Genomic DNA, 18,463 nt, shown 5'->3' with positions numbered 1-18,463 from the left:
AAATATTATTTTTATATTTTTTATTATCCTTTTTTATATCCGTACGTAAAGAACACGTAAAGAAATAGGAATACTTAAAACCTAATATGAAAGAGCCTTATAACCGGTAAAAAATCCCATGGAATTAGCTAGAAAGAATTAAAATTTGGATTTTCTAATGGTTTCTTAACATATCATTTTATTTTTGAGACAATAATCACAATATTATTAATGTAGTTAGAAGTCTTTTACCACTTAATTTAGCTACCTTAATTAACAAGAATCAAATGCCATTTTGGATGCTAAACACTTACATTAGATTTGGTTAATATCCACGAAGGAACATAGCACACAACGGATGAAAAGGGCTAATATCCACGAAGTCCGAAGGAACATAGCGGTTAGTGGAGTTTTCAGAATTCATCATCGATTTATTCTTAAAAATTAAAAAATTTATTAGAATTTAAATATATAAATTTTAAAATTAAAATAGTCATTATTTGCAGCTCTTAACGTGCTTCCAATTAGAATAATGAGCGATGATGTTGAGGTTATTATGATATAAGCAATTGTAAGTTATAATTGCAATAATAAAAATTAAAAATTATTCCGATAAAAATGTTAAAAACAACATAAAGAGAAGAGAAGGATTAAAATTTAGGATTCTCAAAATTAATATTATATATATAATATGAGTATTTTAGTTATTTTCTATAATAAAGGTATTGTAGTTATTTTTTATAAAAAATAATATTAATTTAGATCAGTTTAAAATTTGATTTACTATTTTTTGTTAAATTAATTTGTTTGGTCTAATTTTGATAAAAATAACATAGTTTAATTAATTATATATGTTAGATTTTAATTATTAAAAATATCTTTAAAAAAATTTTAAACGTCTTTATTTAAATAATTTCTATAAAAATTACATTATTATAGTATATAATTGGAAGCTAATTCTTATGATAAAAACTTAGGTACAGTTAATTTCAGATAAAATTATATCAAATAAACTACTATTTGAACAAATAGAAGATGAAATATAATAAAGTATGAAAATTGGGGGAGAAAAAGTTTTATTAAAAACAAATTGTTTAAAAGCATGTGTATTATGTAGGACACAGAAATGGAATAAACTGGTGGAATCAATTGAGAGAGACTGAAAGGTTTATTAATGGAAGAGTTATATGGTAAAGGCAATATATAATGGAGAAAGCACGTATTAAAAAGTATAGGGACTTATTATTATTCCAATTAGAATCATCCTTTTTTACAAAATATTTTAGAATTTAGAGGCAGCAGCCTCAATTTTGCGTGCACCATTGAAAGATAAAAAGAAACCAAAAACGGTTCCGAAATTGGAAAACTGGAAAGTTAAATTAACGTATCAAAATCATTAATCAGGATATCAAAGTGCTGACTCATTGAAGTTTAAGTTTAACTGATCATCTTCGTGCGCTCTTCAATTTTTTCATTTTCAACTTGCCTTTCCTTTCCTTCTTTTTTATAAGTTTTTTTATTGTCGTTTTTTTATTATAATATTATTCCACATCAAAAATATTATTTATACACTAAAATTAGTTATTAAAATCAGTCACCAATATATTTATATATAAATATATGTGTAATTTAATTTATTTTTAATATATATTTATATTTTAACATATATTTTATACTGATAATTAATTTTAATGACTAATTTTGATATATATGTATACTCATTCCACATACTGGTGATGAGCTAATGTATAAAACGTCATCCATTATATTATTGTACACATATGCATGCATGAAGATTGAAAAATTTTTGGTGTACATATTTTTGTATCATTAGTTATATATATTTTGGTGGAAACTCAAATGTAATCGACTTCAAGTAAAGTTGATAGGCGATAGCTGTTAAATAGTTTGACTGATTTGATTAAATTTTCATCTCACGATTTTCGACTATCAACTTCATATGAGTTTCCACTAAAATATATATAACTAAAAAATATATAACGGTTATCGACTGATTTGCAAAAAATATATTTTTTGATTTTTTAAAAATTAATTTCTGATTGTATATCACAAGTGTATTTTATTGTGTGTAAATAGCAATAATAATTATGAAATAGCCTAAAATATAGCTAAAAAAGAATAAAATTCTTCATATGAGTGTTGGAATAAAAGGATGAAAGTCATGAACCTTAAAATAATATCCTAAGGAGTTGAATTTATTCTTTAATAAAACTAAATTAATAAAAGTGAATTAGTTTTATTTAAAATGTAAAAAAATTATTTAATTAAAAATAAATAAAATTAAATATCTTTTCACTAATATCACATGACAACTATTTTTTCTTTTCCTAAACACCTATCGAAAAAAAACACCTAAAGCAGTGTCAGAATTTCTGTCTGGATTTATGGAGATTAGCTTATCTTCTTTCACTGTTTTAGCTGAAGAAAACTTGAAACAAGGAAATAATACTTAAAAACACCCCTTGACAATTAATTTATTTAGTGACTAGATTTGCATTGGAAGAAGAGACAAGTAGGATAAACATGTCCTTGTCAATATAGAGTAATGTTTTCTCCCTCCATAATGACTGGTCACTGAGTTGTGAGAATATGAGACTATAAAAAGACCTTTCTCACTTCTTTTATCAAGTTTTTTAAAATTTTGTGAGACCATCTTCAAACTTCACTTGCTATACTAGTTCGTTCTATTGTTCTTTACTTTTAACAACTAAAACAAGAAAATTAATAAAGTTATTAATTTTTGGATATTCTACCAGAACATTTGACAACACATTTTACTTAAATTTTGTTCACTTTTAAAAAAAATTTATTCATTCTGTTATATATTAATGAAGATTTCAATATTTATTCTCTATCATTATCTGATTATCTCACATCTTTAGGTCTTATATTGCTTAATAATATAAGTATATTTATAAAAATTTTACATACACTTAATCTCTCTTAATTTATTTATTTATTTATTTTTCACAAACTTGCGGCCGAATCAACCTCAAAATCGTTTAGTTTAAAGTTTTTATCATACGCATTATTTATTATTTTATTATACATTTAATAAATAACAAAGGTAAATTAATGCTGATTAAGAGAGACAGTAGTCAACCCAAGTAAGAATCAATTTTCCATTAAAGAAATTAATGTTAATGAATTATATCTTTAAGCACAAAATAATGGAAAAATGATTAAAATTAAACATTTGATTCGAATGACGACAGCGTTGCATGTATGCATTATATTTGTGATGGAGGAGTTTCTTCAACTTTTAAGCTTCAAGTTTTGGTGCCTCTTCTACGGTGGCTTTAGCCTTTTCCTCCTCTTTCTTCTCCTCATCAGCTGCCACCACCTCCTCGCTTTTCTTGGCTTCTTCCAACTTTGCCTCCTTTTCTTCCTTCTGCCCATCATAATATAGGTACATGACAATGAAGTAGAACAACTTTTAAAGCAGTATACGAAACTATATATACAAGGGGCAAGCAATGACTATGAATAAAATAAAAGTAATATTACAGTATATTGTACCTTTTAATAAAGAGTAAATATTGTTTCTTTTATGTGTAATACATTTTTTTTCTATAAATTTAATAAAAATTTTCATTCTTCCCATTTTATTCATTCAAAAAATTTCTACAATAACCAGTATGGCAATTGACACAAAATTTCGGATTATTTTGCTATTAAAAACTTGATAAAATGTATGATCCGAATGCAACAATTATATATTAGTATATACCTCAATGGATATGGTGCCTAGAGCGTTGTCATCGGAGGCGGAGACAGCAGTGGCGGCCTGCTCCTGGTCGATGACAGGCTCGGGCACTGGCACTAGCACTGACAATGGGGCATCATTACCCTCGTTGGTCTTGGGAGCGCTAGCGCAGTTGCCCATGTTCAATGAGGAAAATTGTGGGAGAACGAATCAAGGAGCTTTTGGTTTCCTTCTTGATGTGTTCCCCCTTTGGAGTAACGTGAGAGATGGATGCAAATGAAGGAGTAGTTTCTACTTCATCCTAACATGGTTTTTATAATGAGCCTAATAACTTAGATTAATTATATACCTTAACCATAATTAGCAAATGCTATGTAATCTGTATGGTCAAACACAGGCTGTGTGATTGGCAATCACAGGCTGGGCTATGGTCAATCATCATATCCCCTCCTTAATTAATTTGCTTTCATTACAATAAATTTGAAAAAAAATTAGGTACATTAATTTCCTTTTTATTATATAGTTTGAATCAATATACGTGCATGCATGTGTATGCTTTTTACTTCTTTTAGTTTTGTTTTTGAAGTGGTGCTTCTATCATGTACATGGTATTTTTTAAGGAGGTACTACAAGAATTTCGTGTGAATTGCCAAATATACATAAAGACCCTGTTACACTTATTAGTACTAGAACTAGAAACACGAGATTGTGTGATTAAACACCTTGTGCTGCCTAGTACTATGGATCTTATGAATTAAGGAACTCACTAAAACAAATTCCTGACAAGAAGGAAACAATTGAAAGAAAGATGTGCCACCCACTTAACTGCTAATAATGCAAGGACCAATTGATATTCAATATTCATGCACCATTTGCTTTGGATGCAGCATAAAAAGCTTTCACGTGCTCCACGTCTTCGTAACTTCCAAGGATTACAGGTGATCGTTCATGTATTTTCTTTGGAACCAAGTCAAGTGCCTACAATATGTGACAGAAGAGAACTCATTTTAATTCACTAAACTTCCTATTATGTGATACCAGATTTGATATATAATATAACATTCAATGAAACTTTTATCCTTAGCTTATGTCAAATTCAAGAAGCAGAGATGCATGCAATGAAATTATGTAATTTGTATATATTAATATAAGCTAACAAGTGTAGCAAATCAAAGAAGAATACATACCCTTCCTTTTCCTGTAAAAGCTTGACCTCCAGCTTGCTCCAACAAATATGACATTGGAAACACTTCGTAGAGAAGCCTAATTTCACAAGAAGTTTCCATAACTAAGCCACAAATATATCTATTTAGGATATAAAATGAACAATGCCAATGGTATGAAATTGAAATAGAGAGTTGGAAATCCTAGTCCTAGATGCTAAATCATATTATATGGTTAGAAGTTATAACCAAGAGTTGAAAATACAAAGCAAGATGCTTAAATCATATTATATGGTTAAAAGTTAAGAGTCTAGAACACAAAGCACATCACACCTTAGCTTTCCATCTGGACTTTTCTTATCAGCAGGGTACATGAAAATACCACCATAAAGCAATGTTCTATGGATATCTGCAACCATACTGCATTATATACTAATTTCTGTTAGCACACAATAATTTAAGATATTTGAAAGATGGATAACATCAAATACCTTCCAACGTATCTAAGGGACTTTGGCGAAGAACCATCTTGAGGAAACTTGCAATTATCCACATACCTGGAAGAGATATAGGGTTGAGAAACAAGAACTTTGTCATTTATGAGTTTAGGAATTAAAGAACAAATAACAACAAATCCTTATCCCACTAGATGGGATCACTCACATGATATAAAATCACCAGATTTTAAAGAAAATATCTCATTTTGGGGATGTTTTTGTTATATTTTTCTTAGCACCTATATTTTTTGGGACAAATGTTTAAACTTACTCAGTGATTGGTTTCTCCCAGTTTTTGGCATTTCCTTCATTCACTGAATAAATATTCCCTTTTTTCGGTATCTGTCAAGTAACGAATCGTCGTTAAAGAAAGCAGAAAGCTCCCTCCTATATTCTAAGTTCTAGCATTCACATGCTGCACAACAAAAGATTTATGAGCAGTATCGGCTCAGGACTCAGAGCAAGGATAAAGGACAAAAGTAGCATGGTTTAGGATTAAATCAAATAACAAAAATTCCAGTGACATAATATTGATAATATAAATTTGGAAGGTGTACATGTAAGAACTTTTAATCTACCAATTTGAATGCCACTATGCATGTACCAACCTTGATGTTTGGGTGAGTTAATATGAACTCTCCAAGAGAAGGATCAAGTGTGAAACCATTTACACCATGTCCTGTGCTAATCACGAACTGCGATTCGAGTTTTCTCAATACAAAGTTATATTAAACGAACAATTCATCAGATTGGTGTTTTGTTTTACCATGCAAGAGCTACCATACATGCAGTAACCAGCTGCTAACATTCTGTTCCCAGGTTGCAAGACATCATCAAGTGTAACTTTATCTTTGTCCTTCGCAGCGTAAATGCCAAAGATCTATATGGAAAATGGCAGGTATCATTGTAATTTCAGTGATTATTTCCAATGCAGCAATTATATTTGAGATGACAATTTCATACAGTTCCAATAGAAACACCGCATTCAATATTTGAGGATCCATCCAAAGGATCAAATACAACAATGTATCTGCAAAACGGAAAGGGAAATTGTTACTTGGAATAGTCAATGTAGTTTAGAGTGAGCATTAGGTATTTCTAAAGCTCCGGAACTCACTTTCCACGCTGTTTTGGCTTCACAAAAACAGCCTCTTCAAGCTCTTCTGAAACAAGAAGGCACTGAAAAGAAAACAAATTGCAGTAATTTCTATCTTATAGGTAGATTAGGCTTAGAGCATTTGACAGTTACAGATCTGGAGAGACTCACAGTGCGCCCGCTGCTGATTAAGGCGTTAACAAACACCTCATTAGAAAGCACGTCCAATTTCTTTTGCTCCTCACCCTAAACAATGTTAGAAATATTAATACAGTGAACATGATAGCTGAGAATCCTGAGATGCATTAGGTGACGGAACAGAATAATGCAACTACAATTTGAGAATGAAGGGAAAAAAAAAGTTATGACACTCTTAATATATTTTTCTACTTATTGATCAATTTGACAAAGTGAACAGACCTGAACGTTGGTTTCTCCAGCAAGTCCTAGAAGTTTGGCGAGTCCAGCCTGCGAGGCAGTGAAAAGAGAGTTATGAAAATGAGAAAGAAAGAATAAATAAAGAAAAGGTTGATGGAAGATGAGAGTACCTTGTTAACAGCAGAACAAACGTACTTGCAGCCAAGAACAATGTGATTGAGGAGGATGGTGAAATCGCCGCGTGATTCTGGATACTTTGACTGCTCATTCAGAACAAAGCGAGTGATAGTCATCAAATCAGTCCTCTTAGCTTCCCCTTCGTGATCCATTCCGGTCGCCGTTATGGTAACCACCACAAACAACCAATTTATATTTGTAATATGTGTTTCCCAAGTAACAGGGGAGAATGCGAAATCTTTGGATCCCGACCTCTTTGCCACTCTTTCATTTCATACTCAAATTTTTTTATGGAAACAGTCAATACGGGGAAAATAAACTCAATATAAAAACTAATTCAAATCAGTTCTGATTGATTTTATTCTACTCTTATCTCAATTAATATGTAGTCTATTAATTGTTCAAACATGCACACCTTATCTTACATTTGACACATCATCTTTTAAGAACTATTATTTTAAATCTTTCTTATTTTTCAGAAAATATAAGTTTCTTCTTTTTTTAAAACAGGTTTTTATTCCCTCCCTATCTGTGGGAACTAGCGTTAAAAAAAAGAAAAATTAGAAAGGAAACAAACAAACAAACAAGCAGGATTGGAATGAATTGCTGGAAAAGAAATCATTAGAATCTATTTATACCAGAAAAGAAAACTATTGTAGTTTTTTTCCTTCTTTGGTCTCCATTATAGTAGTTATTTACAATAATTTATTCAGTATTAAAAAATATATAAATATACACACGAGATTGAAACCCCGTTAAGAAATGAAAGCAAATTCACATATTAGAGACAGCCCTTGTTAGCTAGTCTTATAATCCCTTCTGCTGTCAAACCTGAATTACTCAAATAATCTATTTTCGGAGGATTACAATAATCTAATCAAAACTAAAATGAAATTGCCCATCCAATGTGAAACAAAAAGCAACATTAATTTTCATATTTCTTTAACTTCAGTTCTTGTACATCTGCGCTAACTGGCTTACCTCAATTCATGGGGGCATTCATATAGATTAACCCAGTGGTGTAAAGCAGAATAATCAAATAATATCATATCATATATCATACAATAGAGAAAGGTAACAACGCATATTCTGTCTAAAACAGAGTGCTCTGCAAACATAAAACCCACTTAAGCATAAAATAAATATAAACAAAAGCTGACTCCAAAATCCCTGTTTGAGTTTGAGAGGGAAAGATCCTAAAAACTTATCATTCTCCAAGGTCTAGGCACCCAAATTGATGGCCAAGACATGAAAAATGAATTAAAGGAAAATCAAACCAAACAACCTACTAAAATCCAATACAATCTTCCACCTGCATGGAATAGTCCAGCTTCCAAGGACCTAATAAAAAACATACTCAACTTAAAAACCAATTCATCCATTAAACTAGATACAGCTCTATTAAAAATCTCAAGAATCAAATAAGTCAACCAAACTTGACTCCAATATGGCACAAGACACGATGCATTAAGAACTTGATCATCATCCTTGATCCTTCTCAACTTGATCCGATTAGAAGCACTTCCGATGAACGATAGCAGGTCCAGATTCATCATATTCACCCTTTGAAATCCACATCTGTATACAGCAGAACAGAAAAAGGGAATTCAGTGACTTCCATAAACTGGTCCGTTATACTGATTACGAGACACCACCAAAAATACAATAAAAGAACAGGGGGGAAAAGCAACTGTACAAACCTGCTGAAAGGTGCTAAGTGATGCCAAGATAGAACCACCGATCCAAACACTGTACTTCCTCTCAGGGGGTGCAACTACCTTGATCTTCATGCTGCTTGGAGCAAGTGCACTAATTTCTTTGCTCATCCGATCAGCAATTCCAGGGAACATAGTGGACCCACCACTGAGCACAATATTTCCATAAAGATCCTTCCTGATATCAACATCACATTTCATGATGGAGTTGTATGTAGTTTCATGAATTCCTGGAGCTTCCATACCAATTAGAGAAGGCTGGAAGAGTACTTCAGGGCATCGGAATCGCTCAGCACCTATTGTAATGACCTGTCCATCTGGCAATTCATAGCTCTTCTCCACTGCTGAACTAGTCTTAGTAGTTTCCATTTCTTGGTCAAAATCAAGGGCAACATATGCTAATTTCTCCTTCACATCACGGACAATTTCCTTCTCAGCAGAGGTATTGAAGGAGTATCCTCTCTCAGTAAGGATTTTCACCAAGTACTCTGTTAAATCACGACCTGCAAGGTCCAACCGAAGAATTGCATGGGGAAGTGCATACCCTTCATATATGGGCACTGTGTGGCTCACACCATCACCGGAATCAAGCACAATACCTATTTACATAACCAATACTTCAATAAGAATATCAGCAGTAGAATAAAATTTGAAGCTAATCATAATGAACAAACACAAGTCACAAAATAGATAAATGTCTGATGCATGTATTAATGAAGTTGTTCTTGGTGCATAGAACTCACTCAACCAACTTATGTTGAACATCAACCAGCTTCCCACTTCCCAATATTTACAGCTTAGGTTACAAATTTAACCTTGAGATCAGCTTCATATTCGTTAAATTTTAATTTAGCAAGCATACACCATTTAGCCATGTAAAATAAAAAATTGAAAGAAATAAAAAAAAAAACACCAAAAACCAAAATCAACTATTGAAACAAACCTGTAGTACGTCCACTGGCATACAAAGACAGGACAGCCTGAATTGCAACATACATGGCAGGGACATTGAAAGTTTCAAACATAATTTGGGTCATCTTCTCTCTGTTGGCCTTGGGATTGAGTGGTGCCTCAGTAAGAAGCACAGGGTGTTCTTCAGGGGCGACGCGAAGCTCATTGTAAAACGTGTGATGCCAAATCTTTTCCATATCATCCCAGTTACTGACAATTCCATGCTCAATAGGGTACTTCAAGGTGAGGATACCCCTTTTTGACTGGGCTTCATCACCCACATAAGCATCCTTCTGACCCATTCCAACCATCACACCCGTGTGACGAGGTCGCCCAATAATGCTGGGGAAGACAGCCCTAGGAGCATCATCACCAGCAAAACCAGCCTGCAAACATGAATTAAAATATACATTATCATGAGTAGAATGCCAAAATCCTGCAAAGCATAAGAAAAACATCAAGTGGAAAAGAATACGTGATCACAGAGAAACTAACCAACCTTGACCATTCCAGTTCCATTGTCAACAACAAGAGGTTGAATGTCCTCACCATCAGCCATCTTTCAAAACCTGTACAACAGCAAGGGATTCCACTACTTTTCAGTTATGCATAATTCATCAATCAATTTCCATGTACGATCTTACAAATTACAATCCTATATTACATGCATAGCAGAACATAACCACATAGCTCGCAGAATAAAAAAGACACGAAAATTATTATCATTTCCAAGTTCATCAACTTCAAAATCGCAGGTTAGAAAAGCGAATTTTAAAATTCGGTGCATCAGAGTCACCTAACCACAAAATCAAATAAAACTGGAAATCTACTCGCACAGAAAACAAAGAGCCACAAAGTAGAACCAGATCAACAAGATCAGAAAATTCTCGACCAAAAAAGACAAAAGCAAGACCTCGTGAGCTAAAAAATTCACCAAAAAAATTGAGAAAGAAAAATATATATATAAAAAAGAAAGATCGGAGATCGAAACACACCTACTTGAAAGGAAACAAAAGTTGCAGAGAAATTGGTTTTGTGGTGTGAGCAGCAGCAACAACAGCAGCAGGTGAAATTGGCTGTAGAGAGAGAATAAGAAGAAGCAGCAGCTTTATATTCGGTGATAAAGTGGACTGGTCGGGGAAGAAAAGCGGACTCTACTACACAGGTGGGGTGACTTTTTCTGTGGAAACCGAGTGCCTGCGCGGAATTGGAATCCACCGAAGCAATCAGCCGTCCATTCTAGTAGATCAAAGACTGATTGGTGTTGTGGGTCCCATGCCACGTCATTTTGGGCGGCTCTGATGGCCTTTTGGACCCGGCTGGTGCCGACCAATTCTGCAAAGTCTTGCTGTACCCTATCACCTCCACCTCCTCTTTCAATTCATTAATCATATATTCCATATTCGATGCTCCCATCGACTTATTCAAAATTTTGGTGTATTTGTCAATACAAGACAATTAACGCCTTAATCATATTGTAAATTCAACTATAAATTAAAAAATATTCTATGTTTGTATATATAATATAATATGTTAAACTAAAAAAAATTATTAATCAATATATTTAGAATATTCAATCTTTTGTTTTTTTAGGGAAATGAAGGAACATTTATATGATTTCAACATATTTTAGATCCATTTCTAAAATAATATATAGACTATTATACATTAAACTACATGGGATTATATTAACTCACAATATAATACTCCTAACAATTACACTGCCATGAAATACACTTATTTATGAATATTTCCTAATTATTAATCCAAATTCCAAATAGAATATCTTAATAGTTAATACTTAATATACAATCTTCTGGACAGTTCTAGTGACACGGTTTTATGCACATGAATCCGACCCGAATCCGAATCCGTATTCGGATCCGGTATTGACAAATCGGAGACGGATCTAAAATACATGCTCTGCTCTCTGCTCTCTATAGAACCCAACGCAGTTTGGTTATTGATAGTAGTGCCTATCGCGACAACCACCATCTGAAGCTGCAACAACACCTTTCCGCACTCTTCTCCGGCTGCAATGTATGCTCCTAAGCTTTACTCTTTCTCTTCCATTTCTCATCTTCAATATCTATCTGTTATTTATCTATCATTTCAATTTAAGCGCTTCATGTCTCACTGTTTATCAATCTAGGGTTTTCAATTTCTGCTGCCGCTTTAGTAGTGTTCCTTTAGTATTAATTACGTACGAATGGTATTGCGATGATGAACTCTGAAATGAGATTTTTTAGCATGCGCCTGATTGCTGCAGAAACGGTTGAGACTGGAAGTTGAAGTTTTGAAGTATGTTTGACTTTCATGCAAAAGTTTAATTTTCACTGTAATTGGTTTATTTGGTCTGCTAAAGTTAGCTTCTGCTTGCATGATATGAATTCATGACGGGATTCTGCTGTCTTCCAGAATTTTTGGGAATAACCCTTGAGGAGCTAGAAATGAATCGGTATTACTTTGTTAGCTGAATCCTAGTATCTGACTTTCGTGATAGTATACATTGTTCATCTGCGGCAAGATGATGGCTAATGATTTGCTTTTCAATGTGTTCTTCTATTCACTTTGTTGCGTAAGCTTTATGTAAACAGTTGCTAGTGCAATGTATTTTGGTACATCAATAATTATTATCCTACAGGATTGGTGTGCCTGCTTGAAAAATGGTTGAATTGTTGCTTTAACTATTCCTGCTCATTTTGTTATGTCATTTTCATTTTTCTTCACTTTTATAATTTTATTGCATCCCTCTCCTATTTGTTTTGATTTGGATTTTATTCTGGATTCAGGGCTGATGAGGAACCTGTTGATCAGAAGAGATATCTTGAAGAGTCTTGCAAACCAAAATGTGTAAAAGCATTGCTTGAATATCAGGTGCACTTTCGTGTAGAATAATGAGCCAGATTGTATTATGCACTTTATTCTTAGTTGAAGTGATTAATACGATTGCAAGATTATTTTGTTGCTAGTATACTATGACCTCAAATGTATTCTTGTACTCAAATGCTGTAATTGGGGACTTTACAATGTCAGTCATTGATTATTTGTTAATTTTCTTCTTTGCACTTGTTATGTTGACCACATTTTAAAAAAAAATATGATTGAGTCCTAAAATATATTCCAATATCTTCTCTATTTAGAATAGGAGTTTGGTTTAGGACATTCAGTCATTTCTCTTTTTCTTTTCTTTTTTTTCTTTTTTTTTTCTCAATTTAATGAAGAGAAGTAGAGAACACAATTTGAGTTTCGAAGAGTGGTCAGCAGGTATAAAAAGAAGGTTGACAGGGAGTACCCACAAAAGACAAGAAATCAAGAATGTAATGTATCAATGATAAGATTACAGGAGTTTTGTGTTGTCCTTAGCTGAGAGCATATTGTATTAAGATCTGAACTTTGATTGATTCTTGTAGAGATAATGAATATGCTAGACAATTATAAAAATTTGGTTAATATACATAGCTATAACATGATAATTATGCCCTTACCATACTCTAGAAATAAAACCCTTTTCCTATACATCTGCTGTGCCCAAATTATTTAAGAAGCAAGGCCTCAACATATATATAGGCACCACAGCTTTATAGTAAAGATTTTATGTTGTTGCTGATGTTGTTAAAAGGATTGCACAGTGGAGCCTTCCTCTAAAATCCATTCTCTTTCTAGTTTAGAGAAGCACCTAACTCATTATTTGTAGGCACCTCAGATTTTGACTTGTCTGATTAATAGAACAATATATTTTGGAATGGAGAATCAATGTTGGCAGTTTTCTTTTTGCTTTATATCTTCTGTTTCTACAAAGAATTCTTGCTTGGGACAGAAAAGTAATGCTTGAAATTACTACAGGCATGTGTTAAAAGGATCCAAGGTGATGAGACCGGGAACAAACACTGCACTGGACAATATTTTGATTATTGGTCTTGTATAGACAAATGTGTAAGTATTACTATTTAGTTAGTAAATAACGGTTCCGTCATTTGGTTTGCTTGGTTCTTTGTTCTCTGACAACTTTGTTATCCTGCAATGTAGGTTGCACAAAAGCTATTCTCCAAACTGAAGTAATGGGGGATAAATCTATGGTATATCGTCATTGCATTATGTTCTATTTTCATTCCTACACAACTGATCTCACACAATTGATTTTGTGACCAAACTATATGGCATGTATGGTTACGTGGATACTGCGGAATTTTGAGCTCTTCTTGTTGTTGACCTTTGATAATGATCAATAATAAGAACTTTGCCAAATTATGACTCAGGATGTATTCTGATACCGATCTGACATTTTTAGCAAGTTGTAAACTGTGATTTGAAGTGTGGTTCTTTTAAATTTTTCTGGTTCAAGTGTTGCAGCTGAATAATGCAAAATCAGAGGCAAAAAAAGAAATATTTCTTTACTTTTTGAAATTTACTCCATTGACTTGTGGATTGGGCTTTAAATCTTTGGGCAAGTCGCCTTATTTACGGAAGAAACGTCGGTTAGATAAGCCCACGGTTGTTGACGCAGGCCCACCTTATTAAGCTCAAATAGTCAAAGTTTATGTTCTAATAAGTCTTTGTCTAGTTACTGACCACAACAAAAACAGGGTTTTTGTCTAGTTTAGTCCTTATCTTGGAGGGGCGTATTAGACTCTCACAATATGGTCTATAAATAGAATATTGATCTTGATAGCTTTATCATTGAAATAATTTTTGCTCTTCAAATTTTATTATTTTCTGTCAGTATTTTTATTTATTGGTCTAATTTTTTTAGTCTAGTAATTTAATAATATATTTTTAATTCATATTTTTAAATATTGTTGGTTAACGGTTAACAGAAACTAATAAATTCGAATAGTTTTTTAGCATTTCTCTTATTTAAATGGTTTTGAGTGACAAGATGAAGAATACGAAGGGGATCTCGTCGATGTCACACTCATAGCACAAAGTTAAATTGGCATCCACTTTATTTTTTTCATTTTCTTGCTACTTCCTCTTTTGGAATCCAATGGCTTATAAAGAATTTCATGTAAACACACGAAATCTTTGTTTTTCTTTTTTGTTCCTATGCTAGCCATGACCAAATATTAATAATATTATCTGGTTACATTAACAGTTCGTCATATACCATATTTATATATGATTAAATTGTGACTCTTACAAGTTTTTAGTTATTTCACTTTCTCCACTTCTAAATTTGAAAGATGTCTCAATTAAACAATAAATTGAGTATACGAATAAAATCTTTTGTTAAAAATAGTTCTAAACCACTTTTTATTTATCCTATGTTCCATCTGAATATGTATAACAAAAAGATGAGTCATGAAGTGTAGCCTTTAGAAAATCGGAGGTACCTATATTTTTTTTTCTTTGTATGGCGGTGTCTATAAATTCTACTGTCCATTTACGATGTTTAACTTAAAAAAAATCACAAATCCAATCGTTTGATTTACGCTTTTTGAAAATAAAAAATTGTATTAAAATCAGACCTTTCGATTTATAGCTTATTTTTTCTTTTCAAATAAATCAAATCGTTTGATTTTATTAATATCAATTAAAAAAACATCATATAAAAAAAATACCCAAACTTTCAATATTAACGTATTAGTGTATTACACATATTTAATAAATATTTAAAAAAATAGCCGTTCTAAACTTCTAATCAATTTGTGGAATCCACGGATTACGGATATAAGGCCTAATAACAACGAATTACGGGCATAAGGCCTAATAACAACGTGTAACGTATGTTTTTCTTCTTTCGGCAATTTTTTTCTTTTAAAAACATATATGGTTTAAATTTAATCAAAATAAAGAAAAATGGAAGAAAAACTTACCTTTCAATAAGCATTATAAAATATAGGATTTAACTAACACATTTTCGTAAGACACGTGTTAATGTTACTAAACGAAATTTTTTTATAAAGAACATACAAAATTTGAGTATTTGATTATTGTTTTAATTTTTTATTTTGTGAAAAAAATAGTAAAAAAGATAGAGAATCCTATTTTTTATTCTTGCATCTATTTTTTTCATAAAATTCTAAAATAAAAATATTACAAATTAAAACATAGAGAAAAAAATACAAACTAAATAACTCATGTATTTATTTTATATATTTTTTTAAAGTAAAAGTTCATGATATACCCCTCTTGGCCACGTTAAGATCTAATCTTGAAATATTAATTTTATATTTTAACTAAAAAGCAAGTGCATTCAAATCATAAGTAGCCACAAGTGCTAAGTACTTGTTCGATATTTTTTAGTAAAATAATTTAAAGAAAAGTAAACACGTTTATTTAACCATGCTCTGCCTGATTAGCGCGATTAAGTATTTATTCTTTCAAAACCAAAATTTTGGAAAGAGAAATTTTTGGACCATTAATTTTTAGTTATTTTTTATTTATGTTGTAAAATTTAGTAAATATATGTACAAATTATATATTTTTTATGTATATTTATTTATAAATATAAGTATAAATTATTACTAATTAATTAAAATATAATTAATATTTAATCAACAAAAAATATATAATTTAATATTATTAGATATAATTTTATATTATTAAAAAATTAATAATAATCAATTAATAATTATAAATAAAAAATGTCACTAGGTTTTTATTTTGAAAACAAAAAAATATGAATATGGATGGTTCTTTAGGAAGTATGAACGCATTAGATTCCATATATATTATATTCTGGTCCCACCTGGCCATATGGTCGAAAGTTAAGATGCCACACACACTGACTTTAACATTCTATAAATACCCTTTAATCCATGGCGTGTGTTCACCACACTTGCTATTATTCCAACTCATACCTTTTTACCTTATACACCAAAAACCAGCTTGTAATTCATTTCTTATCACCTTATTATAGCCAATGGCAGATACAATTGCTGAATCCGACAACAACCCCAAGTCTTCAAAGGTCTTCAACATGGATCTGGAGAAGCAAGAGGGGGTGGTGGTGGTAACGCCGGAGGAAGTGGAGGTTTTTGACTATGCCAAGAGGGCACAGTGGCTTAGGGCTGCAGTTTTGGGTGCAAACGATGGCTTGCTATCAACAGCATCCCTCATGATGGGCGTTGGAGCCGTCAAACAAGATGTTAAGACCATGATCCTCACCGGAGTCGCCGGTTTGGTGGCCGGAGCTTGCAGCATGGCAATTGGAGAGTTTGTCTCCGTCTATTCCCAGTATGATATCGAGTTTGCGCAGATGAAGAGGGAAGGCAACACGCAAGACAAAAACAAACTTCCTAACCCTTATACTGCGGCCACGGCCTCCGCCGTCGCCTTCTCAGTCGGGGCCTTGGTGCCCCTACTGGCTGCCGCCTTCATAAAAGATTATAAGGTGAGGTTAACGGTGGTGGTGGCGGTGGTGAGCCTTGCCTTGTTGGTGTTTGGAGGGGTGGGTGCTGTTTTAGGGAAAGCACCATTTGTGAAGTCATCTTTGAGGGTGTTGATCGGAGGATGGTTGGCTATGGCGGTTACTTTTGGGTTAACCAAGTTGGCTGGTCATGTTGGAGTTTGATTTATATATTTTTGTATTTTTTAACACCAGCTCCTTCTAGTTACGTTGGATCAATCTCCTTCTGGATTTGATGCAATTTTTTTACCACCAACTTTGCAGTGTGTAACATAGTTTTATTTGATGTATGCATAGGAATATACATGTTTATGGTTTATCTCATGCTGTATTGTATCAAATCTAAAGTGATAGTAGGAATATTTGAATAATTTTGTTTTTTGATTTTCGATGTGATGCAATAATATTAGTTAGAACTTTTATATTTGAAATATTTGATTCGTTCAAGTATTTGTTAATTATTTTTCATAAGGAATCAAGTTCCATTTTTTTTTATCTGGATTATATTGGAAGAAATATCTATCGTTAAAATTAAAATAATTAATCTTCATAATTAATAGATTTGATTCCAAGTTGAAAACTGGTGTGAAATAAATAAGTGTTATATTGAGAGTGATTTAGATAAAAATATTTAAATTTTTTAATATGTTTTTTAGTAATTAAATTTTAATTAAATTATATTATTTTTATTAAAATTAAATTAAACAAATTGATTTAAACAAAAAAATAGTGAATCAAATTTTAAACTGATCTAAATTAATATTATTTTTTTATAGAAAATAACTAAATAAAAAATAACTAAAATATTCATATTTTAAATATATATTAATTTTAAAAATTCTAAATCTTAATCGTATGAATAAAGAAAAGAGAAGGATTAAAATTTAGGATTCTCAAAATTAATATTATATATATAATATGAGTATTTTAGTTATTTTTTATAATAGAGGTATTGTAGTCATTTTTATAAAAAAATATTAATTTAAACTGATTTAAAATTTAGTTCATCGATTTTTTGGTTAAATTGATTTGTCTAATTTAATTATGACAAAAATAATACGATTTAATCGATTATATATGTTAAATTTTAATTGTAAAAAATAATCTTAAAAAAATATTTTAAATATTTTTCTCTCAATAGCTCCCATAATATTCATCCGAAAATTAATATTAAACTTTTGTAGGGATTAACTTTTACCTTACGTTTTTATGTCATAAATATACTATACCATTCTTCAAATAATTAATTGAGAAAAGAGTGAATGAAATGGAATTCAGTAATAATTCCAACCACGTGAGTTCAAATATAAAGAAGATATACAAAGTTTCTTATTTTGAGAAAAAGAATAAGGCATACCGCTAAAAATATGACACAAAAAATAAAAATATAAAATTAATATTTTTATATTTTGTTTATTGATAAATTAAA

At 31.6% G+C, this 18,463-nt stretch overlaps 4 protein-coding genes across 5 annotated transcripts; 2 read left to right on the top strand and 2 right to left on the bottom strand.

The window, feature by feature from the left end:
• Window positions 1-3,108: 3,108 nt before the first annotated feature.
• Window positions 3,109-7,298, bottom strand: LOC107468497 (fructose-1,6-bisphosphatase, cytosolic-like). The gene is made up of 13 exons (XM_016087805.3): window positions 7,011-7,298; window positions 6,883-6,930; window positions 6,634-6,708; window positions 6,484-6,545; window positions 6,330-6,396; window positions 6,133-6,246; window positions 5,975-6,061; window positions 5,638-5,708; window positions 5,361-5,426; window positions 5,203-5,289; window positions 4,894-4,969; window positions 3,731-4,684; window positions 3,109-3,391 (listed from the first exon to the last, which is right to left on the bottom strand). Exons 1-12 carry the CDS (start codon window positions 7,167-7,169, stop codon window positions 4,568-4,570), a joined length of 1,029 nt encoding a protein of 342 aa, XP_015943291.1. The 5' UTR covers window positions 7,170-7,298; the 3' UTR covers window positions 3,109-3,391; window positions 3,731-4,567.
• Window positions 7,299-8,049: 751 nt separating this feature from the next.
• Window positions 8,050-10,952, bottom strand: LOC107468573 (actin-7). Of its 2 annotated transcripts, none has more exons than XM_016087880.3 (5): window positions 10,683-10,952; window positions 10,183-10,252; window positions 9,676-10,069; window positions 8,718-9,331; window positions 8,050-8,595 (listed from the first exon to the last, which is right to left on the bottom strand). In XM_016087880.3, the coding sequence occupies exons 2-5, from the start codon at window positions 10,240-10,242 to the stop codon at window positions 8,530-8,532; spliced, it is 1,134 nt and encodes a 377-aa protein (XP_015943366.1). In that variant the 5' UTR covers window positions 10,243-10,252; window positions 10,683-10,952; the 3' UTR covers window positions 8,050-8,529. The 2 variants fall into 2 exon arrangements, with proteins under 2 accessions (XP_015943366.1, XP_015943365.1); XM_016087879.3 differs by having other exon boundaries at window positions 10,679-10,948.
• Window positions 10,953-11,556: 604 nt separating this feature from the next.
• Window positions 11,557-13,934, top strand: LOC107468699 (cytochrome b-c1 complex subunit 6-1, mitochondrial). Its single transcript, XM_016088037.3, has 4 exons — window positions 11,557-11,723; window positions 12,476-12,560; window positions 13,530-13,619; window positions 13,713-13,934. Coding segments are annotated over exons 1-4 (210 nt in total). The 5' UTR covers window positions 11,557-11,721; the 3' UTR covers window positions 13,746-13,934.
• A 2,540-nt stretch (window positions 13,935-16,474) lies between these two features.
• Window positions 16,475-17,353, top strand: LOC107468698 (vacuolar iron transporter homolog 4). The gene has a single exon (XM_016088035.3). The coding sequence runs from the start codon at window positions 16,549-16,551 to the stop codon at window positions 17,197-17,199; it is 651 nt and encodes a 216-aa protein (XP_015943521.1). The 5' UTR covers window positions 16,475-16,548; the 3' UTR covers window positions 17,200-17,353.
• Window positions 17,354-18,463: the final 1,110 nt, after the last annotated feature.

The sequence above is a fragment of the Arachis duranensis genome, chromosome 10 (assembly GCF_000817695.3).
Source record: "Arachis duranensis cultivar V14167 chromosome 10, aradu.V14167.gnm2.J7QH, whole genome shotgun sequence".
NCBI lineage: Eukaryota > Viridiplantae > Streptophyta > Magnoliopsida > Fabales > Fabaceae > Arachis > Arachis duranensis.
The sequence above is the reverse complement of the archived record's forward strand: the minus strand, read 5'-3'. Positions and strand labels throughout refer to the sequence as shown.

Coding starts and splice junctions, on each gene's coding strand:
- LOC107468497 (XM_016087805.3), bottom strand. CDS start 7,169: ATGGATCACGAAGGGGAAGCTAAGAGGACTGATTTGATGACTATCACT. Junction 6,247..6,329: donor GCGGTGTTTCTATTGGAACT/GTATGAAATTGT, acceptor TTTTCCATATAG/ATCTTTGGCATTTACGCTGC. Junction 4,970..5,202: donor AGTCCAGATGGAAAGCTAAG/GTGTGATGTGCT, acceptor TTGTGAAATTAG/GCTTCTCTACGAAGTGTTTC.
- LOC107468573 (XM_016087880.3), bottom strand. CDS start 10,242: ATGGCTGATGGTGAGGACATTCAACCTCTTGTTGTTGACAATGGAACT. Junction 9,332..9,675: donor TGCCAGTGGACGTACTACAG/GTTTGTTTCAAT, acceptor TTATGTAAATAG/GTATTGTGCTTGATTCCGGT. Junction 8,596..8,717: donor CACTTAGCACCTTTCAGCAG/GTTTGTACAGTT, acceptor TGCTGTATACAG/ATGTGGATTTCAAAGGGTGA.
- LOC107468699 (XM_016088037.3), top strand. Junction 12,561..13,529: donor AAGCATTGCTTGAATATCAG/GTGCACTTTCGT, acceptor AAATTACTACAG/GCATGTGTTAAAAGGATCCA. Junction 13,620..13,712: donor GGTCTTGTATAGACAAATGT/GTAAGTATTACT, acceptor CCTGCAATGTAG/GTTGCACAAAAGCTATTCTC.
- LOC107468698 (XM_016088035.3), top strand. CDS start 16,549: ATGGCAGATACAATTGCTGAATCCGACAACAACCCCAAGTCTTCAAAG.